Below are 24,731 nucleotides of genomic sequence, written 5' to 3'. Positions count from 1 at the left end.
TTTGTATAAAACTGTCTCAAGGGAAGGACCTGGCTTAGTAAATTGACATTGTTTACAAAGATAATATAATGAAATCCCCATTTTTTCTACATTTGTGGAACAGTCAGAGATACCTCCCACTTGAGAAACAAATACATTGAAAGTAAGGCTTCCTTATAGGTCCCAGCCATTCTCCATTGGTCTTCTAAAAGTGCACTTTGAAGCATTTGCTTTGAACGTGAGTTAATGATAACAAGAGCCTCCTGCATTATTCTTTTGTCACAAAGTCAGAATTATTTGGAAGCATCAGAAGAAGATGAAGTTTTGTTGTACCTTGTAAAGGGTAATAAAGAACTGAAGTAATGTCAGGATAATTAAAGGAAGAACAAATCTGAGATATTTAGGTAAAAGAGAGATCATTTGGTTCATGCTACATGCTCCTGGTGTGGGACTGGACAAAGATTTTCCAACTTTATTTTCATTTTTGTAAAAGATTTATTTCAACTCCTGTTATAATCTCCTGATGAGTATAATGAAATTAAAACAAATATAACTTGCTGGGAAGTACAAAGGTATGCTACATAAGTTGAGTCCTTGGACTTCCAGTCAAGATGGTGATGTAGATAAGCACAGTACCCATATCCTTCCACAACCACATCAAAATTACAGCTAAATTCCCCTGGCTGGTGTGGCTCAGTGGATTGATTGCTAGTCTGTGAAACAAAGGGTCACTGGTTCAATTCCCAATCAGGACACATGCCTGGGTTGTGGGCCAGGTCCCCAGTGGGGAGCACATGAGAGGCAACCACACATGAATGTTTCTCTCCTTCTCTTTCTTCCTCCCTTCTCTCTCTAAAGATAAATAAATAAAATCTTTTTAAAAATTACAGCTAAACTAAAAAACAACCATCATTCAGAACCACCTGAAATCTGGTTGAATGGAAGTCCTGTAACTAGGGAATTAAAGAAGTCACATTGAGACTGGTAGAAGGTGTGGAACAGGTTGGTCCCATACCCATGAGTGGCGGATAAATATAGGGAAGGATATCTCAGCTGTGGAGGTCCCCCCTGAGGAACAAGGATTACCATCCACACACCAGTGCCCCACCTCAGCCCATGGTTCCAGTGTCAGGAAGAGAAGTCCCTGTAACTTCTGGCTTTAAAAACAAGCAGGGATTGAGGCTCAGGGAAACAGGTCTTCTGGAATCCTAAGAAGTTCCTATTAAAGGTGCACATACAGACTTACTTGGAGTCACTCTCTCTGAGCTCCAGTGCTGGGACAGCAGCTTGAAAGGCACCAGAGATATATGGGGAGGAAATTAATTGTATGGCATAAAGGTGAGAGCACGTGGACAGCTTTCTCCCAGAAAGAAGTGCTGGCAGAGGCCATTGTTTCTTTGATGAACCCTTCCCAAACAGAGCTGGTAGGCAGGTGCCATATGTGAGACTCCATCAACCAGGCTCACACTGTTTGCCCTACCCAGGTGATTCCCTGAGACCCCACACCACCCAACTTTTAGTCCCACCCAAGCTGTTTCCAGTGTCTTCACATGAATGGCCTATCTTGGCTCATGCTTTGGACTTTCCTAAAATATCTAAAAAAACCCAGCAGCATCTGGCCTCAGCATGCCCCATACCTTTTGCTAAGTGGCTCCAGGCCTAGAATTAGCAGCATCTGGCCTTGGTCCATAGCTTGGCCTCACCTGGGCACCTTCCAGCTCAGCACAAGTAGCAGTCATCTGCATATTGCTTTGTAACTCATGCTGGGTAGCCCAAGACAGAACACAGGTGGCATCTGACCATGGACTGCACTTCCCAGCAGGCCTCAAAGCTAGCAAACCCAGTGGACAGCTTCAGACCATGTTGAAACTCCACTTCCCAATTATTTCCACAAGCAACTTACTCAAGGGGCAAACTCAATGGACATCAGAGCTCTGCTGAAGTAAGTCCTGCTCTGTGGGGTGGTCCTTTGCACAGCTGATCCTCCATGTTGGTCAGAGGTTGGTGTTTAGTCCTTGCACCTGATTGGCCTGGGTAAATCGCATTGATCTGCCAACAGCAATCAAGGCTCAACTACAAGAAGAAGGTGTATCTTACATGCCGAGCTTGGGCGATCAGGGAGGTTGTGTTACTGGACCATACAGAATGCCTACTATGTTAGGCCATTCTACCAAGCCTAGAAGACACAGTAGTTCTACCTAATACATACAAACAAACACACAGGGGCTGTCAAAATGAAGAGACAAAGAAACATGTCCCAAAAGAAAGAACAGAACAAAACTCCAGGAAAAAAATCTAAATTTAATGGAGACAAACAATCTACTAGATGTAGAGTTCTCAACCCTGGTTATAAGGATCCTCAATGAACTTAGTGAGAACTTCAACAGCATAAAAAAGAACTAGTCAGAAATGAAGAATAGTATACAGGGAATCAGCAGTAGAGTAGATAAAGTGAAAAATCAAACCAGTGATTTGGAATATAAGGAAGCAAAAAATACCCAATCATAACATCAAAAAGAAAAAAAAAGAATTAAAAAAATGAGAAAAGTGTAAGTAGTCTCTGGGACAACTTCAAGTGTACCAGTATTCACATCATAGGAGTGCCAGAAGAAGAGAAAGAGCAAGCAATTGGAAATCTATTTGAAAAAATAATGACAGAAAACTTGCCTAACTTGATGAAGGAAATAGAATACAAGTCCAGGAAATGCAGAGAGTCCCAAACAACATGAACCCTAAAGTCTATACCAAGACACATAATAATTACAATGCAAAATAGTAAAGACAAAGAGAGAATCTTAAAAGCAGCAAAGGAAAAGCAGTTAGTTACCTACAAGGCCGCTCCCATAAGACTGTCAACTGATTTCTCAAGAGACACTTTGAATGCCAGAAGGGATTGGCATGAAATATTCAAAGTGATAAAAAGCAAGGACCTAAAACCAAAATTAACCAGCAAAGTTATCATTTAGAATCAGACAGAAGAAAGCTTCCCAGAGAGAGAAAGAGAAAAAAACAAAACCAAACCTAAACTAAAGGAGTTCACTACCACCAAACCAGTATTATATGAAATGTTAAAGGGTCTTTTTTAAGAAGGAAATAAAAAGACCAAAAATATGAACAATGAGATGGCAATAAGTACATATCTATCAACAATTGAATCTAAAAAACAAAAACAAGCAGAACAGAAACAGACTCATAGATACAGAGGACATTTTGAAGATTGGAAGGCAGTTGGGGGGATAGGTGAAAAAGGTGAAGCGATTAAGAAGTACAAAGTGGTTGTTTACAGAATAATCATTGGGATGTAAAATACAGCATAGGGAATACAATCAATAACATTCTAATAACCATGTATGGTGTCAGATGGGTGTGAGATTTTGGGGGTGATCACTTAGTAATGATCACTTATGCAATGTCTAATCACTTGGGTGCACACCTGAAACTAATATAATAATGTATGCCAACTGTAATTGTAAAATAAAAAATGACTTAAAAATAAAAACCATATTACAAATGTACGGATACCTGATAGGCAACAAGATAAAAAAAATAAAGGCATCCTGCTCACAAATCAAAGATGTTAATCATATACTAAAGTATATAATATGAAATTGTAACCAGAAAAGACACTGGCGTTCGGGCTGTCTGTCACTACCAAATCCAATAAGCAATGACAGTGATTGGATCTTTTATAGGCGCTTTATTCAGATGGCCAGCGATCCGAGAAGATGGTCTGTTCCTACCCTAACAAACCATCTTCCCCTTTTTTTCCTGGCCAGATTTTTTATAAGAGGGTTGGGGGAGAGCAAACAGGAGTTAGTGAAAGTCTTTGAAGTTTGCAGCTGCAGCACTTTTTTCTAGGCAATAGCTATCTCCAAGTGGGAGGGGAGCAGTTGCCTGCTCTTCCCATACGGTTGTCTCCAAGCAGTAATCTCTAGCCAGCACCCCAGAAGGTCAGCTGCTTTTTTTCAGGTGCCAGATGGGCCTTATCTGTAGTTTCTGAAACAAAGAGCTTAACATATGCATTACTTGCTAGATTTATGGCTATTTGCCTTAAGCTAAAATTTTCTAAGTTTTGAGTCCCCTATCAAAATGACAGAAGACATTATTCTTAAATTAAAAATGTCTTGGCGAAAATACATTACAAATTTGTATGCAACTTATCTGCATGGGGTACTATTTTAAACCAAGTGGGAAATGTTAATATAGATTTGCAATTAAAAATAATCCATGACTATATAAAAAGCTTCATGTGTAATCCCTCTGTTTACAACAAACATGAGAATGTAACTTTGAAAGAAATTTTGCTGAATGTACAACTTTGGCACAAGATATGAAAATGCATATTGAAATTTAAAATAAACTAAAAATGACATAAGCTAGATCCTTTGAGAATGCCTGTGATTTGGACCTCAGCAAGTGTGTGGGGTTGACATTTTGGTTAGAAATTTCTAGACTAACATAGGAGAATATAGTTTGAGTTTTATATTACAAGTAGCCTTTTTTTTCCCAACCTAAAATATACTGGGTCAAATAAGGCCAGGATAATGAAGCATCCTGAAAAGAAACTAGATACCTACCTTTTGAGTCTCTGGCCAGAGCCCTTAATTAGCAACAAAAAAGGCCACTTCATTAGCCACACCCATTTATCAAGAACAAAGGACCCTTGTATTTTAAATTACATAGGTGCCCTAGAACCCTGACTGATCCAGAATCTTACTTGCCTTATTATACAAGACCAGCTCTGTAAATCATTTTGAAGAGGCCATGCATGTTTCTCTGACTTCTGTCATCTCAAGTAATCAGTCCTCAGAAAATATGTGTCATGCAAATATGGTGGCTCCTCTCTCTCTGTGAGACGAAATACCTAGAAACTTCTCTTCTAGGTATTTCTACTTAAATCCTCAGTTCTTTTTCAGTAACTCTAAATTTTCATTATATTTATTATCAAATTTCATTATTATACAAGCTAGAGTTTGTATAACCAAGTTTTATTGAATAATCACCTATATTCAGAATTTTTTAACTCAGTAAAGTAAAACAAACAAATAAAAAACAACAAAAAATAGTGCTTTGTTTCTGGTGGCAAATTCTTCTCAGTGGTTAAATTAAAATCATGAACCTGTCCAAATCAGAATAATGCCACTGATTAAGTCAGTCTTAATCTCACTTTTATTTTGGAGAAACAGTGAATTTAAATCAAAATCAAATTCAAAATGGAATGTAGACCCATTAGCACCAGCTTCATATCCTAGTTAAAATATGTACTAATAATACCAGTAGTATCCATGCATAGGACAATGTGAGACTTGTCAAGTTGGTACCATTCATGGCAAAACATTTAATACAGAGTATTTTCACTATGGTGATTACTGAAAAACAGACTTTATTGTAATTCATTAAGATAATACAAAGTGTGACACTTAAGAAAGTAAAAGAGATTTCTTGTCCAAATCAAGATCAAGCCAATCATTGTTAGTTGACGGTCAACTGTGCAGGTGGAGAAACTATTAATTGATACTTTCTTATTCTTGAATATTCACAGACTGTATATGTTTGAGAAAACTTAGAACATTGTAAAATTTAAAAGTGTTTCTACATTGAATGATATAATCTAATTAGAGTTCATTAGTGAAAATAATAAACATCGTAACAACTAAAGAGTTAAAATAATCATGATGGGTATTTCTCATTATTGCAGGTAATGAGGTCCTGCTTTTGTTGTTGTTGTACTTAGGTTTGTTTATAGTAAATGTTGTTAGAATGGAGTGGTGTGCTAAGTTATGTTTGGACAGTTCTTATGCTCCTAAATCAGAGCCAAATAATACTTGATGAATTTACAGAGATTTTGTTACAATGGAATTTGATTTTTCTTGTATTCAAACTGGAGATTCACTTGGAAGATAGTGTTGACACCTGACTTGCCATGGCAAGTTTTAGGTCCCTAATGAAAGACTTAAATTTGAATAGGAAAACAGCTGGAAACAGAAGCATTTACATGGGAAGTCCATGCTTTTCCAGTCCACTTTACCCTCTCAGTGGGATGAAACCCAAAATATTCATTCAGCCCTAAGCACAAGATGCAAAGGAATAATAAAATTAAAAATGAACAAGTTGCTAAAACTCAGACTGGTTCTTACAGCCATGTTACCTCTGTCAACTTCCTTGTTCCTTGTTCCAGGACATAAAATATGACAAGGAGTAAGCTTTTAGTATCTCCTCAGGAAGTGGTCCTCTACTTGAAGGTACTCTTGGCTCATGGTGACATTTGGCTCAGTTTTATCTTCTACCTGCTACCTGAAGTGGGAAATTGTTTTCTCTATCTATACACTCCAATTCTGCTGAAGCTGCCAGGTCTACTAGATTGCTTCTCAGTTTTTTCATAAAACAGTAGCCTGTATTTTGTAAATCAGGTACACACCAGGGAAGAATAAGACATCAAATACATCCCAATGACAAAGCAGCCAACAATCATTCTTTTTAAAAAAATAATATTCACATCATGTCTGTTTTTTAAAGATTTTGTTTATTTATTTTTAGAGAGAGAGGGGAAAGGAGGGAGACAGAGAGAAAAATATCAATGTGCAAGAGAAACATTGGTTGCCTCTCACATGTCCCCAACCGGGCACCTGGCCTGTAACCCCAGGCATGTACTGTGATTGGGAATCGAACTGGTGGCCTTTTGGTGTGCAGGTTGGCACTCAGTCCACTGAGCCACACCAGCCAGGGCTAAATCATTCTTGTGGATCATTAAAAATCAATAGCCAAGCCTATGTCAACTCTGGATTCTGAGGACATTATGCTACATTACCATGGCAATCATCAGGATAGAATTTTTAAAAAAGAAAGATTGTAAATTGCTCATTACAAGACTGAGTGAACAGCAGAAAATAGTTTCATCACAAGGAAAGGAAGAGACCTTGTGTGTTTGTGTGTGCATATGGAAAAGCCATTAATCATTGCCTTCACTTTTCTTTTTGGGAAAATGTATTGTTGGTCTTTAGGGAGACAGTACATTTCCCTCTTGAAAAGAAACCCCTCAAAATGGTCAATGAAAAACCTGAAATGAAAGAAAAATGCTTTTCTTTCTAAGATGTTAGAATCCCCACATTTACTAGATTTTTTTAGACCTATTCTTTCTTAACTTCTGTTTCTCCTCCTCCTTTAGGAGCTGTGCAATTAGTTGTAATTGAAAATGTCTGACAGTCTGGATAATGAAGAGAAACCCCCAGCTCCCCCACTGAGGATGAATAGCAACAACCGAGATTCTTCAACAATCAACCACAGCTCCAAACCACTACCCATGGCCCCTGAAGAGAAGAATAAGAAAGCCAGGCTCCGCTCTATCTTCCCAGGAGGAGGGGATAAAAGTAAAGTATCAGTGGCTGGGAATTGAAAAGGGGATAGTTTATTCTTTCACTGTCACTTTCTTTCTTGGGTAGTCATTTCTTGGCATTGACTGTTTAGGACCTGCCTAACCTTTATGTCTACTTCTTCAGAGTTGCATTTTGTGAGAAGTTAATATGTGATTGATGTCTGTGGTTTACAGAAATTTACTTTTGTTGTGTTTACCTTTTACATAAAATTGAATTCATAGTGTTAGCCCAGGGTAAATCATAGGAATAGTACTTTTGAATATATAAACAGTGACTTTCTTTCTGATAACTTAGAGGAGAATTTACACTAATCCTTTCTAAACTGCAAGTTTTCCTTATTGGAAATTTGACTATAGGTGGATTTACTTCTGTATATCTTTTTGACAGCTGTGAAACTTTTGAATTGAGTATGTGGGAGTCAGTCCAAGCTGCCACATTATTGTCTCTCTGACTATATCACAAGGTGGGAAGAAATTTCCAAATCATTTGTTTTTCTCTCATCTTCTGCCAGTTGTTCCCTACACAACCAGCCCTATTTGTACTGAATATTGCAACAGTATATTATCATTTATCCTTGCGCTGTTAGTAATACCATTTGGTAGTTAAATATCATATGCTGACACTTTGTAACACTAGGGGGTTTAAAATCTCTGGTAAATAATTGCCAGGCTGTGTTAATTAGCATAAAGTTTAAACATGGTTTCTATAAATATGACTGTTGAGACAGAAGAGAGTGAATGAAGTACAGGAACACTGTTACCACAAAAAGTTGCCGTAAGAGCAAAAAGGGTGATGTCTTGAGAAGAGAAAAGGGACATTCCTGATCTGTTTCTTCAAGGTAAACCAGATAGTTTTGTATAGGTTGCTTTCATGGTGTTAATGAATCCACAATTAGTACCATAAGGAAAGCTGAAACTCTTATTAAGGTCAGTATTGTTTCTTTATACCCACATCACTTAAGAGATGTTTTATCCCTTGTGACATAGGGATGGAAAAGATGGAAACTATGTTAAACATCTGGATTAAAGACAAGCAAAAGAATAGGGAAACACTTTCCATGTAAGGGATCTGTGACCATGCAAGAGAAATTTTTGAAGACCTATTTTCAGACACTGAAGTGGGTCCAGAAAATTTTTTTGCAAGGAAAAAGGTATGGTTTGAGAAACTATCCATGACCTGGAAACCAAATTCTATGTGGCAGTGGTGCCAAAGAAAGAACTATTAGAGCCTGCAGCTTCTGTATTGTATCTGCCACAGTGAAGTGATTGAAGAAGGGGATTATGTGCCTGTAAAAATTCTTTGGTGCTGTTGAAACTGCTGTGCTTTGGAAGTCATTGAATGATCTTACTTTCCCTTTTGAAGAGTAGGAGCCAACAGATGCTGGCATGAGGTCAGCAAAAATAGGGAAGATTACATTCATGTTTTGTGCCACTACTTCAGGTGACCTCATAGTGAAATCATTACTAGGGTACAGAAAACTGACCAAATCTTTCCAGAGGAAAAAACCCAGCCAAGTTTCCAGTGTACTTGTGTGCAAACAGAAAAGCCTGAAAAGCCTGGATGACTCCTTCTCTCCATAAGGAATTGTTTGAAAAGTACTTTCTTGTCCAAGTTTAAGACCATTTTAAATTTTGAATTCAAAATTCTGCTGATTTTTCACAGTCCTTTTGGTACCTCAGATGTACTTGCCAGTGTGCATCCTGATGTTAAGGGCGTTTTTATAACTAGTCTCATGTCTCACATACTCAAGCTCTCAGATCAGTGTTTGAAATGGTCATTCAAGAAGACATGTGCCAAATTTGTAATATACCTTTGTTGTTCAAAATCTCGCAAAGGTTCCTCTTTCTTAAGACCCTTGTACATGGTATTCCTAAACCACCACTAATGTTATATTCTTAATAAAAGAGGCTTTAGATAATTTAACAGGGCCTATAATGAATGCAACCTAAGAGAAAATTTGGCTAGATATGATGAAATATCTTTCAGCAATGCATTCTGAAGACAAAAATATCTCTGGATCAAGAAGAACCTATGGGTGCAGGTGAACATTTGGCATAGGAGCAGTCATTGGCTGAAGTTGAATCCAAACCTGCTGACACTAATCCAAGTGATGCAATGCTGCTATGACTCTCAGGAGACTTCCAGTAACCCAGAGGTGATTATCAGAAGTGATGATAAAATCTATGGAACTGGAGCAATAGGAACAAATATTTTAGAACAAGATTATAACCTCCCCAATAAAGTAGTTAAAAGTGACACCTTTACATGTCAAACTACCTATAAAGAGGTACTATGATGCCTTCAAAAAATACAGCATTAGACAGAAACCATCTTTCAGCAGGATTTAAATCATCAAATAGTGCCATTTAATATCATTGCTGGTCAGCTGATAATCTGCCTTCAGAAGTGTGAATGATTTAACTGAACTATTTAAGGAGGTTATAAGAGTATTTTGACAACACCATATTGGGAAGAAAGCAGCCTCAGAAGAACGTGAATTATCAAGTAATGTCATTTAAATACCAGTGCTGAACAGCTGATAATCTGCCTTCAGGAAAAGCTTGAATAATTTAATTTGAATTCTATACCAAAGTGCTAAATTGTCATGGAAAAAAAACTTGAGAAGACAGAAAGCCTCTTCAAAAGAGTCAAAGTCATTAAGTTGTACCACTTAAAATCACTTGCTTGATAAGGTTAAAGCCACAAGCAAGTTGCTATAATTTCAGGATTGGATTTAGATGACTCTAAGAGTATGGAGAACCATGATTTGAATTAATAGTCCACCTGTGTTTGTTGCTTCACTATCACTGCGAATAATGAGTGGTACATCTTCATCACCTCTGGAAATCATGTTATGATGAAAATAGAAACTATGCAGAGCCTCTCATTTTTACTAATTTAAGCTATGTAAACTCCCATTATTATTTTTATGTAATATACTGTTGTTATTGTTTGGTTTTACTATGCAAAAAAGTATTTATGAGGGCTTTCAAAAAATTCACATGTAACCTCACTTCCCTTGCTCTTTTTTTTAACCTCCTGAAATCATAATTTCATCAGCTGAACTCTCCTACCTTGGGGGTCTCCTATTACGGAATAGGACCCTCAAAGTTAGGGAGGGGTTTCTGTGCTTCTGCCTCTGAGTGACTGCTTGGGTTACACCACTGTCAGTCTTGAATGAATGGAAAGAGCCCTGGACTTGGATTTAGAGGCCTGGGATTGAGTCCACCTCTGTCACTGATTATTGTGACTTTGGGCTAGTCACTTACTTTCTCTGAGCCTCAGTTTCATCACCTTTTAAATGAAGAGAGTAATATCTAGCCTATCTCACAAGATATTGTTGATAATTATATGTAATTTCAAGTATGAGGATGCTTTTAAAAATTAATATTTTAAATTTAAAAGAAATTTTATAATTATTAAGTGCTTAATAATTATAAGGTGTTATTAGATTTGCATCATTCTGGACCTTAGAAACAAACAACCATAAAACTAGATTTTAGAATTCTTGTTTCTTTCAGTAACTTTGTTCTGGACTAGAATTTATATATCAATTGTAGAAAACTGAAAAACTGAAATTTCCCATAATTCCACAGTCCAATAATAACGGGCTAAGTTAGTATTTTTACTCCTAATTCTTCTTCTTCTCATCATAGGGAAATTTTTTACTAGTATCAAAAACTTTGGAAAATAAAGACAAACATATAGAAAAAAATTAAAGTCACTCACATTCTCACATCTCATTTTGGTGAATTTCTTTTTCAGAGTTTTTATGGCTGTATAAAGGCATATTTTTACCTATTTAAGATAATAAAATATACAGTTTTATATCCTGTTTTTTTCACTTAAAAATTTTATCATGAGTATTTTTACATTTGTTAAAGTTTTTATAAATATCATTTTGTTGATGATATATAACATTTTATCATATAGTGGTAACAGTGGTTTATTTAACCATTTCCTTTTATTGGATATTTGGGGCCCTTTCCAAGTTTCTGATATAAATAATGTCACAATGTCTACTTCTTTAGTTAAATGAAAGTACTTGCTTTGGTGTCAGCAGAGGTTCTTGCTTATTTGTTTTAAGAAGTCTATTTAAATAGCTACATTTCATTGAACAAATAGAACTTCAAGAGACAGATAGAAAAAAACATAAGAAGTAGTAGATGTAATTTGAAGATTGATGATCTGTCTTTGTTGGAGACTGATCCAGGAGCTGATTATTGGTATTAGAGCATATTAGGATAGACAATTTGCCACCATTTTATAGTACTCCACTATAGGAAAGTTTTCAGCATTAGATCAGGAAAAGGACATCCTAAACAAGTGTTTTGACTTTATTTTACATAACCTCTGAAGTGTGAGACTGATCAGGTTTCTTTTTTGTTTGCCATGAGAAAGCTTGGAGCCAAATGTGTGGCCTATGCATAGCATGTTTCAGGGACTCTATGGTATGTATACCCTTTGCATTAGCTTTTTTTCCAGTCTCCATTTTATGGTCCTATCTTTTTTGTTCCTTTTACTTTCTTATCTACTTTGAATTTATGTGTCATATTGTATTTTGTGAATTATGGTAAGCCACCTGATATCCATTTTGGAACAAGGTGGAGAATAAATACATGAATGAGTAAATAAATACATGAAAAATTAAAAAAGCAATGAGGCAAATGAATCTGCCACAACTCTGAAAATGGCATAGTACCTCTAAAAATAATCAATGTTAAGGATTTGAAGGTTGGAAGAACATGTGAGAAAGAAGCAAGTGAGACTGCATTTGGAGGAGACGTGGTCTTTGTGACGTCTGTGTCTTCTGAAGCATGCTTATGTGTCTTGTGTCGAACGTGAGCATCAGGTGTGTTACAGAGGACATGTAATGTTGTGTGAATGGCTATGTCTTTAGAGAGTACAGTTCATGTGCATTTTGTTTGTGGGTAATCCAGAAAGATTTGGTATCTGGTGAGCCTGGGAATAAAGTAAAGACCTCTCTTCCTAAAGGAGTATTAGGAGGTAGTGGGATATAAATCAAGACAGATAGGAAGTGATCTACCATTTACTGACTGAGCTAAGCTGTTTTCCAGGCACTGTGCATATATTGAGTCTTTAAATCCTTACAACCACTCTGCATTACCCCCTTTTTACAGATGAAGTAATTTGAGTTTAAAGCATTTAAGTAGACAGCCTAGCATCACATAGCAAATGATGGAAGCCAGAAGGATCCCAGGTGTCTTGGACTCTAAACCCTATGGTTGGTCTATACTCTGTAACAAAGCCTTGCAGCAGAACAAAAGGAATATGTGGGAAACTGCATTCCTAGCATCCAAAAGCCAGCAGTGGCTTTCATTTTTCCTTAAGAATATGGTATTGTGCTTTGAAACTTTTCTCATTTTCAGAAAAGCAAACTTTTTTTTATCACCACTCAGTAGGAAAGAATGAAAACTTTTTCATGCTTTTTAAAAAAATAATGATGAGAAAATATTCTTCATAATAGAGTTGTGCTAACATTTTATTTGGGTGTTTTGTGGGTAAGATTCTCATTTGGTGTGTGCACTTCAGTCTTGAATACTGCTTACTTTAGAAAGGTGAGGCTCTAAATGAGTGTGCTCATATATGTGAAGAAGTTCTTTAAGTGCCATATAGTTTGTTATTGTATTGCATATATGTTGTTCAAATTCCTAGAATGTTATTTTCTATATACTACACAGCAGAAAGCATTACTGTGTAACAATTATGTTAAAGAAGACTCTCAGTTATCCTATGTTCTTGTTAATCAATTGTTTTGGTTAATGCACATTGCTAACTTTCATCTAATTAATGCACAATAAAAATACTTAGTGTGATAACTAGACTAAAAAGTATGTAGTCTTTCTTTGGTGATGCTGAAGACCCTTTGGGATCTTGAGTAGCTCAAAGTTATTATCATTGCACCAACAATGAATGAAAGTCTCAATTAATTGTGGTTTCTGTTATCAGAATGCCAGATGTCAGAGACTGCTACATCTTGAATGGTGTTTACATTCCTCTTGGTTCTCCAAAGTCGACCATACAGCTCACCAAAAGAGTGCCCTTTTGAGATCATTGCACTACCCTTTGGAAAGCCTGAAGGGCATGACATCTTGCTTGTACTCCAGGGTCAGTGCTGTGCCCCAGGAAAAACTTCCTGTACTACTCCTTTACTTTTATAAGTCCCCTGTGGTTGAAATGGGAAGAAGGTGGGATAATGAGGCACTTTATCTACTAGGGTCTGTGCTTCCACTTCAAGGTTAATAAATGGGAAATTGGAGAAAAATATGGTAGCCCACTAAAACCAGCAGTCAAATTCAAAACAAGTATGGATTGTAGGATTGGGAGAGGTATATGAGGGGGGACCAGTAAAAAACAGAATTATCTTCTAGAGCACGAGTCCCCGCTAGGTGAGTGTTCTAAGAACCCAATTGTATCAGTGTACTAGCTGGTGTTGTGAGAGGCTGTGTTAGGCTTCAGTGAATTTTTTTGAAGACTCATTCATTATCTTTGCCCATTTCATTATGAGTGATTGACAAGTGCACCTGCCCACACTGTGCTGAGTGATCAGCAGTTTTTGACCAAAAAGTCATGACCCTTGTGCTTCACCCTTCCTATTCACTCAATCTTGCCCTGAGCAAGTTTTTTTGTTTGTTTGTTTGTTTCCCTGGCTGAAAAAAGTCCTCAAAGGGAAACATTTTGCCAATGTGGAAGAGGTGAAACAAAAAATGTCAGAAGCACTAAAAGACATCAAAATTTACAAGTTCAAAAACTGTTTTTTTTTAGCAAAGTCTTGATAGGTGTATTGCATCAAATGGAGAGTACTTTGAATGTGACTGAAGTTTAAACATGTAAGAATAAATACACAATTTTTAGAAATAATTTGTTTTCTTGTGTCCCTCCTCATATAATGAAGGAGAGAAATAATAGGGAGAAATAAATCGAGAGGAGAAGTAATGTTTGAGAGGGAGATTAGGAGGTGAAGAAGATACAGGGGATGGATAAGAAGGGGTAAGACAGAAGCAAGTTGTATCAAACATTTAAATGAAGTATTGAAAGGAAAGGACACTAGCTAAAGGATACAAAGTTACTTTCCTCCTTAAAGTAAATGAAGCCCCCCATTTTTTCCTCTCAAACTTGTGCCCTGTAAAATTACCCACATGATCAGATGTATCTGGTTTAGGACATTGCCTTATATTTACTTTTTGTTTTCAAACATTTTTCATTGAAACTGTTGCATGTGTGAATTGGGTGTAAATGAGAGTGGAAGCAGTGTGTTGTCTGGAAGGAGGTAGGCATAAGAGTCAACTTGATTAGTCAGAATGATCACTGTTGTTGAATGTCTTTGAAGATGTTACCACTGAAAGTGATGGCTTACATAGGACCATCATTTCCTTTCCTCAGTCATCCTCATGAAACATCCAACCTATGAATTGGGCTTGTAGCTGCTCTTGCGGAGTCAGGTACCACTTTGACTATTTTTCTATACATTAAAGGCTGCTACTTTATGGAGGGCATATATTGTTTCCCATAGCCAGAAGAACTGACAGGCAGAAATGGGCTTACTATTTTACAAGAGAGAATGAAACTAGACATAAAGAAATTCCAGATGTGCTAATTGGATACAATGATTACCAAGGGTAAACTTTTCTAGGTTTTCTATTGGGTGTTTCATGGCTTTATCAGGTCCTACCTGAAGGCCAGAGAATGAAACTTCCACCATGGGCCTTCACAAATATATACTTCTGAGATTTACTAATATAATGAAACATACTATAATAAGAGCAGTGAATGTTTAAAACAGCCCAGTTTAATTCTCTCTCTTGGTAGTTATATCTCTAAGGACTTCACTTATAAGGTTAATGAGATGATGTATTTTGGATGGCAATTACAGGGATATTACAATATTCAAATTGTTTTCATATCATCTACCTCCTTCATACTTCCTATGATGGAGGCAAGGGTTATCCCAGTGTTATAAAAGGCTTGAAAATAGGTTTTAGCCAATGGAATATATAAAAATGGAATCTTTACAGAAGTAGGTGAAACCTAGGTGAAAATAACCCATTTTCTCTACCAGAAACTACAACAGTAAGTCATACCTTTGTCTTTACAAGTTATTCCTTCTAAGGGCCTAACTTTCTAGCAGAAAGTAATAGCCTTTGTAAAAAATAAAATAGTTAATTATTTTCTCCCTATTACCCTGTTATTTGAGGGGCTATGAAATATTTGTTTATTATAAAAATATCTGATATTTTAATTAAAATATTAAAGAACCATATTAAAATAGAACATGAGAGTCACCTATCACCCTTTCTTTTACATTCACTCATAATTCAGTATGTAAAGATTCAGGGCTCTTTGTCCTCATTTAATAAACACTTATTTCCTTTTCTGATCAGAATCAGTATATGTTTTACTCAAGATGCTACATTTAAGCCAGAAATATATGTTATGTAGAACCTCTTTTATATATTTTCCCCACTTTGCACTGTCATTTTTAAGTACTTAGAGCCAAGAATAAACTCTGTTTTTATGTCCAATGTTCCACTGCAATGACCATATGTAGTTTGCAGTATTTCCATTGGAAAAAAAATAAGTTTGAAGGCCCACAAAAGAACATTTTTCTACCAAAAAGTAGAGGATATCTAGAGAATTAATCCTTCCCTGTGTAAGAGAAAACATGCATTTCATGAGTCCAGGAGGTAATCAATTCCTTTGGGTCTCTTCTTATAACATGTCCCACAAACAGAATATTTTAACTATTCTCAGGTACTTATTCTTACCCAAGTATAAGACTTCAGAAAGCTTCCCTTGGGGGTTATGGCACAGTGTGCTCTGTGACCCATGATTCAGAAGGTGGAATAGAACAACTCCAGTACTTAACTTAATTCATTTTCCTGGTAGTTAAGTAAACACTGAGGCATTTTAATTCTTAAAGGCCATAAGGACAATATTTTGTAAAAGGTCCCTGTGAGGTATTGACTAGCAGCCTCTTAGTGAATGAAGTAAACTAATAAACCACTGAAAGCACCTACCTCCCAGCTAAAGAGTAACCAAGTCAGTAAGGATCATCTACTAGGAAAGGTGATAGTTGCAGCAACAGAAGATGGATGACCCTTTAAAAAAACTTCTATATCCTTCCAACATGGCTTTCCCAGAGCAAAGTCCAGAAATGCTGAAGTGAAAAATAGGTATTTTAGTATGATGGATCTCCAACCAGCCTTCCTCACTGCCCTTGTTAGAAGTGGCCCCTATATCTGTACAAGTTGTTTGGCTTCAGAAACATATAACAGTGCAGATTGCACCTGCACAGGGGGAGTGGGACAAAGTAGAGAGGAGACAGGGGGAGGGATTTTAGTGTCAAGGGAGGGATTTGAGGACAAGGGCTACTCCCAGGAGAGCTCCAACTTCAGTAACTCCAGTATAAGCCTAGAAAATATTTTAATAAACTTCATTTTTTCAAAGGGCTTAATGGAAGATCACAGGTTAGAGACATATATGCAACTAGATAGTGCATAAATCTGAGCTGCATGCTGAATTTGAGCACAGATCTAGCTTATTAGCTATCTCAGTTTTAAAATCAGTTATAATATAATTGGATGTTAATGCAGTCTTACCTGGAGCAGGTTTTATAATTCATTTAGAAAAGATTTGTGCCTGCTTTTTATGTGCCTAGCTCTGTGCTGAGTGTTGTCAGGGTTACTACATATAAGACCAGGTTCCTTGTCCTGAGGTAATTTTCAATCTAGTTGCAGGGATCAGACACACACACAATTTATAGGAAGTTCCTAATAGATAATCTTTAGAGGCAACAGATTCAGTGGCAAGTATGTCCTCCCCACTCTACCCCCACCATTTATTTTTCTCCTCAGCCTACATGAAATAGCAACCATTTGAAGCCTTGCCTGCACACATGCCATATGTACCTAGGAGCACATAGCTACCTGGATTTTCTGCCAGAAAACACTCTATCATATCATTCATCTGCTGAAAAAACTTTCCCAGTAGATTTTTCATTACTATCACTCACTTCCTCATCAATATGCTATACATTTCTACTTCCAAGCTTTGCTTCTCTTGTTTATCCTTCTTTAGTTGCCTTGCCCTTTCCTGCCTGTTTAGTCCTTAAGATCCATCTCTGTAGTTTTACCTCTGCCGGTAAGCCCTCACTGTCTATCACAGGTTTCTACGGTCTTATCTTTGGACATACTACAGCATTTATATTCTTTCCATATTAGCACCTAATTTTCTTTGAATGAAAGCTTTGCTGGATAGAGCAATCTGGGATGTAGGTCCTTGTGTTTCATGACTTGGAATACTTCTTTCCAGCCCTTTCTTGCCTGTAAGGTCTCTTTGGAGAAATCAGCTGACAGTCTGATGGGAACTCCTTTGTAGGTTACTGTCCCCTTATCTCTTGCTGCTTCTAGGATTCTCTCCTTCGTTTTTACCTTGGCTAATGTAATTATGATGTGCCTTGGTGTGTTTCTTCTTGGGTCCAACTTCTTTGGGGCCCTCTGAGCTTCCTGGATTTCTTGGAAGACTATTTCTTTTGCCAGATTGGGGAATTTCTCCATTATTATTTGTTCAAATATGTGCTCAATTTGTCGCTTTTCCCCTTCCCCTTCTGGTACCCCTATCATTTGGATGTTGGAACGTTTAAAGATGTCCTGGGTGCTCTTAAGCTTCTCCTCATTTTTTAAAATTCTTAGTTCATCATGCTTTCCTACTTGGTTGATTCTATCTTCCTTCTGGTCCACTGTATTGTTTTGAGACCCAATTTCCTTCCCTTCACTATTGGCTCTCTTCCGTGTATCTTCCTGCATCTCTTTTATGGTATCCTGCATCTTTTCATCTAATTTGCACCCCAAATCAACCAATTCCGTGAGCTTTCTGATCACCAGTGCTTTGAACTGTGCATCTGATAGGTTAGCTATTTCTTGGTCGCTCAAAAGGATGAGTTCTGGGGCACTGATTTGTTCTTCTATTTGAGCCATTGCTCTCTCTTTTTTTTTTTTTTTTTTGGTCTGGTCGCTCTAGTTACAGTGAGGGGTGGAGCCTTAGGTGTTCACCGGGGCTGGGCACCCCAGTCGCTAGATTGTGACGTTATATGTAGGGGCGGCGCAGGAGTGGGGATGGGAGGAAACAATGGCTGTAGTTCCGTTCTCCTGGGATCTCAGTCCCTTCTCTGGGATCCTGGGCTGCGAGCTCTGCCCTGGTCCACAATCGCCGCCTCACTGGGTCTGCCAGCCTCAGCTTGCATACTCAGGGACCACCGCTGCGTTCTTGTGTGCTGGATGGCTTTCATGGCTTTCGCACTGATTTCACGCCAAGTTTTCCCCGACCTTTGCGTGCCGCTGACCCGCGCCAGCTGGTCCTCTTGGCCCCGCCTACCAGTCTGGCTGTACGGGTCTACTTCAATTTCTTGGCTGTCCGACTTCCATTCAGATAAATCCTCTATCAGTTCTGAGTGTTATTCTGGCTGGAAAGTGTTGTTGTTCTAATCTTGGTTGTGCGAGGAGGTACAGTGCGTCCACCTATTCCTCCATCTTGCTGGAAGTCTGATCCTGAATTCTTTGTATACTTGTTAACTGACTCACTGATTGATTCAAAGGAAAGAATGCTAAACCAGTAGCAGGAGGTAATTGGTCATTAGAGCTAAGGTTTTGAAATGCTTGGTGCTTAGAACTAGCCAGCCTATGTGGTTTTTTCTTTGGAAAAATTATTTCTGCATTTTATATAGTGTTTTGTTTTTCACTATCTATATTAATTTGGCTTTAAATGTTACTTTTTAAATTATACTGTATATTGTAACTTTGTGTATTTTCCATTTCTTTTTCAAAAATGATTATTGTTCTGTGCTTTCAGGCTAAATTTATGTGGGAAAGCATTTCTCTATGTCTGTCCCCCATCCTTCCTTTTCTTTCCTGCATGCTCTGTTTTCAAGGAGCTAGAAAGTATTCTTAAAAAGTGATTCTGGATATGACTATATGACATCCAATGAAAAGGCCCTACAAATTTTCCAGGAATTTTAGGAAAATATGACAAGTGGAACTCCTACAACAAGGAAGATTCAGGTGACAGTTTTCTAAAATGCTATCAGAAGGCAAGCATAGGCCCATCCAGGGATTTCATCCGGGGACAATTGGTTGTTTTGCTGTACCTTGAACCCTGCCCACCTGTGTTGCCAATATATATGGTTTTAGCCCCAAAGTGGCACCTCAGAAGAGAGGTATGTCTGATGTGTACCGAGTCATCACCACTGTTGGGGAAAAACAGCAATAATGCTACCACCACCAACTTCAATTATAACTACTCTAAAACATATCCTCCCACTCCCCAGCTTTCTTGGGGAACCTGGATCATTGCTTCCTCATCCATCAACATGTAATGGCAAGTATGCATGACCTGTCTCCATATACTGGGTCTCATTTCATAAAATGAAAGTCATTTTCCCATTCATTTGTTTATTTGCATATTCATTAAATATTTATTGAATCAGGTCTTGTTCTACATAGATGCTGGAGTACAGAGGTGAATAAGTATAAGTTCTTGCCTTTAAGAAACTGATGGCCTAGTGAGGGACAGAGAGAAGTCAGTCAATGGTTAGAGTTTATCATGGTAAGTATAACAGGAAAGTGAGCACTGAAGAGGGGCATCTATTCAAGCCTGAGCTTGAGGAGAGGGGAAGTTAGGGAAAGCTTCCTGGAGGAGGTGGCCACTGAACTGAGGTGAGTCTTAAAGAAGAAAAGAGCTATACATGCAAGAGAAGAGTGGCCTTTCAGATCAAAGGAATATTAACATTATAAAGGAAGTAAGCATGGAACACTATTAGCTGAGGTTCTATAAATACAACTACAAGCAGTGCAGAATAGCTGGGACATACAGTGAGAGTAGGAGAGTGGTGGGAGATGGAACTGTGGAAGTTATTAGGAACCAGACCTGGAGGACTTATTTATGCCACACTAAGGGCTTTGAATTTGTTTCTGAAGGCAGTGGGGAAACATTGAATCAGGGATATATCATATTTTTGTGTCAAAATATCACTCTAGCCACAGGAGAAGAATGAATTTGGGAAGAGAGGGATGGAAGGAGACAAGTCAAGCTGTTGGAATCATCCAGATGAGAAATGACAGTGACCTGGCCTAAAGGCCAGTGTCAATATGAATAGGAGAGAACAATACAGTAGGAGTCTTTAGAAGGAAGAATTAATAGAATTAGGCAACTGATCAGATGGTAGGAGAAGAAACTGGAGGGGGTAAAGTAGAAAACACAGGAGGAATTGTAGATCTTGTTTCAGGTGGGGAAAGGCAGTAGAAAATAGATTACTTTAGAAAATATTTAGAGTGAGGGGCCTATGAGGCATCCAAATAGAGGTATTCAGTAGGTGCTTAACTCCATGGGCTCAGGGTACAGCAGAAAGGTCAGGGCTGGAGGTACATATGGAGAATCATTAGTGTAGATGATAATTGAAAACATATAAGTACATGAGGTGACCTAAGGGAGGGTTGAGATGATAAGAAGAGATGAAGACCTAGGACAGCTCCTGGTGAATACTATTTAAAGAGTCAACAGAAGATGCATAAATGTAGGAACAGATTTTAGAAAAGTATTATGTAAAAGAAGGTGGGAAAGAGTACCATGAAGTTTATGGTCAGCAATGTTAGTTTTCACTAAGAGGTCAATGGTGATATGGACTGAAAAATAGCCATTTTCAAGAAGGTGGTTAATTTGTGACCTCAGAGGCTTAGTGCAGTGGTTGGAGGAGTGAGGGCTAAGGAAGTCTAGATTGCATTTTCAAAACATTTAAAAAAGAAAGGGCTGAGAGACCAGCAGTTAGAGAAAGATGCGATGTGACAGATGATTTTAATTTTTAAGGACAAATGAAATCTCAGCATGTCTTTTAAGCCAAATAGGAAGTGTCAGTAGAGGGGGAGAGATTGAAGATAATAGGTGAAATAAAGGAAGTGAGAGGGACGGGGATCTAGATTCCAGTGAAATGATAAACCTTAAGCAGAAGGATGGAACATTGCTTACAGTGAGTTGAGAGATAAGTGCATAAGACTGGGATAAGGAGTGAAGTCAAAAGAGTTCCAAACTTGTGGCCTTCATTTTTCTCATTGAAGTAAAAAGAATTTCATATGCTGAAAGTAAGAGAGAAGAAGTTAAAGCACAAGTTTGAGTAAAGTGGTAAAATTCTGGAATATTCAGCGAGAAGAGTGAAAAATGAAGTTGGCAAGGGGAAAGAAGAATATTACCAAGCACCATTAATCACCCAACTATCATCTATGAACACCAGTTTTCATGGCTATGTGGTTTTTCTACCAGCAACTTTCAATAGCCTTGGTATGGAAGAGAAGGTTTTGTGATTGAATTTTCTCTGGGTAGAGTTTTGCAGAACAATCGCAAGAAATGGTCAAAGACCAAGAGTTTCCAGGGCAGTGGCATAAGAGCAATTTAAATGATGGGCCATAGAGTCTTGACCAGGAGGAAGCTGGAAAATTAGCTAAAAATAGAGGCATCTAGGAGCTGGTGGTTTTGTTGAGATAAAGAACAGGTAAAATAGGAGTAAGGGCTTAAAACCGTGAGAAAGCTAGCAGGATGGGAGGCTGGGCTTAGGAAGCGAGATAACAGGGTTAAATATTTTAGAGAAAGGGACATTATACATAATGAAAATGACTGGGGTAGCTATGGTTCTCCATTTGGTCTGCAAATTATCTGTGTGTGGAGTTTAAAAAATTATTTTCCCAGGCCCTACACCCAGCAATTCTGATATAGTAGATTCTGGGTGGGCTCCAGACAGATATTTTATTGTATTCTATAAGTCACTCTGATGTGCAGCCCTGGTTGAGAATCACTGCTTTAAAAGGTAGCCATTGGAATGGATTACAGAAGTGGAAGGGAGGTCAAGTTCATTATAGTTGATAGAAGTCAAGGAGTTAAAAAGAAAGGGTGTGAAGGAGATGTCCATTTATATGCTACGTTTCACAGAGTGATGACAACATTGAGTACAGGAATGAGGACTGGAAATCAAAGTCCTCAGTGGATAAGGGGAGTTGGCCAAGATAACTCAATGGCAATAACCGCACAGGAGGGGCTTTGCTGGCAAGTGCAGTAGTACTGACTTCAAATACACAACTTGGAATAAAAAAGAGAGAAACTGCCCTTTCCTATTCTCCCAGGTCTAAGGATTTGGGATGGGGAAGAATGAGCAGTGCTCATAAGGATTATGTGGAATTGGTACCCTCATTGGATAGTAAGGTTTACAGTTGTTTTTTTCAACCCCGGCTGCTTAATAGAAATACTTGAGGAGCTTTAAAAATGAAAGGTGCTTGGGTCTAGTCCAGACTAACTGATTCTGAATCTCTGGGTGTGGAGCTCAGACATCTGTCTTTATTTTAAAGTTTCTCAGATGAGACTGATACACAGTGAAGTTTGAGAACCTAAGACAGGAAGTAAAGAGGGCATTTAAAGAAGAGGTTGATGGTGTAGGTGAATTTGTAATGGAAAAAGCTCTAGCCACTAGAGGAAGTATGGAACTCTGACTGGTGGATTGTATAGAAGATGACAGATATCTAGAGGGGCTTTTCTTTCTCTCAAAGGTAGAAGGATAAAGAAAAGTGTCAAGATGAGAGACAGGAAATATTAGCTGTCTCCTGGAGTTACAACCAGAATGCATGTACACCTAGAGGGTCCCAAGGTGAAGGATACTCTTTGCAGTGGTCTAGTCAACAACTTGTGGCCTTCGTCCTAGGTTTCAATAGAATATGCAAAATATGCTTAGAAAGTAGTAGTCACTTGGTCTTCTGCTTTCTACAAATATCAACTCACAGCTGATCAGGTTGAGCCTTATCATCCCAATATTCAGCTTATGATGAATCTTCATATAAATGGCTCACAGAATTTTCTGAAGGAGATACATTTTAGTATTACAAAAAAAGTTCTCATCTAGGCCCTATTCAATCACAAACACTAACTGAGATTAGGGTTTAAATATGTCAAGGTGTTTTCTTTTTAATGCTACTGAATAAAAAATAGTGTAGCTATTCAGAAGTTCAGTTCTATAGCCACAGCTAAGACATCTTTTCAAATTCTGACTCTGACAACTTCCAGCTAAATAACCTGGGTGTGTGGTTTAAACTCACTACACCTCATTTCCTTATCTATAAAACAATAATAATACAATGATAATAAGGTCTACTTTATAAGACTTTGGTGATTAGATAATATTAGAAGCACTTTGTACATGGTGAATGTTTCATAAATGATAGTTATCAAGTGTGCAGACATAAGGCAGGAACTAGTAAATGTGAGACCACATAAGATACAGTTGTTGCTGTTAAATATTTCAAATCTTAACTAGAGAAATAGGATGTGAAGGCGATCTGGCTATGATATCTGTCACCCCATTGATCACTAGGATTAATTTGGCTGATATGGCTGGCTAAGCGGGTGCCCCCTTCCTCCCTCACCAATCCATATGCATCCCTCCCAAAGCTGCACTAGGTCTAAGAGGACAACCTTCCCAACTAGAGGAGAGGACCAGTCTTTAGTCAAGGGTATATGAGTAGCTGCACTCCCCTACTAGAACCTCCAAACAAGCTCTCAAATTTTAACTGGAGAAATAGGTATGTGAAGAAGGAATAACAATCCAGTGTTGATAAGTGTCAAACTCCAAGTATATAATGGGTAGTTCCAGAAGGGCATTTAACTTTCTCTGCAGAATGAAGTAGGAAAAGACTTGCTATAGGAGAGGAAACCTAAGAGTGAAGAACAAAGACTGCCCTGACTGGTGTCGCTCAGTGTGATGGTTATTGTACTGCAAACTGAAAGGTCACCAGTTTGATCCCCAGTCAGGGCACATGCCTCGGTTTGGGGTCAGATTCCTGGTTGGGGCCATGTGAGAGGTGACTGATCAATGTTTCTCTCACAAATTGATGTTTCTCTCCTCTTCCTCCTTCCCTTCCTCTGTCTCTAAAAATAAATAAGTAAATAAAATCTTTTAAAAGAAAACAAGGATAAGAACTAATGGGAGTTATCCACACAAAGCAGAGGGGAAACAGTAAAAAGTAAGGCTTTCCAGGCCTTGGCCTAATGTGAGTAAAAGCTTGGCAGAAGAGAAAAGCCAACAGGGCATTGATGAATATGGGAAAAGAGATTAAGAAGTACAAATTTCCAGTTATAAAATTAGTTATGGGACTGTGAATTAAAGCATAGGGAGTACAGTCAATAATATTGCAATAACTATGAAAGGTACCAAATGGGATCTAGACTTATGTCACTTCATAAAGTATATACCATATTTTTGGACCATAAGATGCACCTAGGTTTTAGAGGAGGAAAATAGGAAAAAAATTTTTGAAGCAAAAAATGTGGTAA

At 37.9% G+C, this 24,731-nt stretch overlaps 1 protein-coding gene across 4 annotated transcripts in view; it reads left to right on the top strand.

Annotated features, from left to right (window-relative positions):
• The window catches only part of PAK3 (p21 (RAC1) activated kinase 3), a 377,937-nt gene that overhangs the window by 255,215 nt on the left and 97,991 nt on the right, over positions 1 to 24,731 (top strand). For all 4 annotated transcript variants that reach the window (XM_045817640.1, XM_045817639.1, XM_045817637.1 and 1 more), the window contains one exon: positions 7,145 to 7,346. In XM_045817640.1, coding sequence (XP_045673596.1) covers positions 7,172 to 7,346 — 175 coding nt within the window. In that variant the 5' untranslated portion in view covers positions 7,145 to 7,171. The remainder of the gene's footprint in view (positions 1 to 7,144; positions 7,347 to 24,731) is intronic.

Source organism: Phyllostomus hastatus, unplaced genomic scaffold, assembly GCF_019186645.2.
Source record: "Phyllostomus hastatus isolate PE091 unplaced genomic scaffold, TTU_PhHast_1.1 phas_scaffold_28, whole genome shotgun sequence".
Taxonomy (NCBI): Eukaryota; Metazoa; Chordata; class Mammalia; order Chiroptera; family Phyllostomidae; genus Phyllostomus; species Phyllostomus hastatus.
The sequence above is the reverse complement of the archived record's forward strand: the minus strand, read 5'-3'. Positions and strand labels throughout refer to the sequence as shown.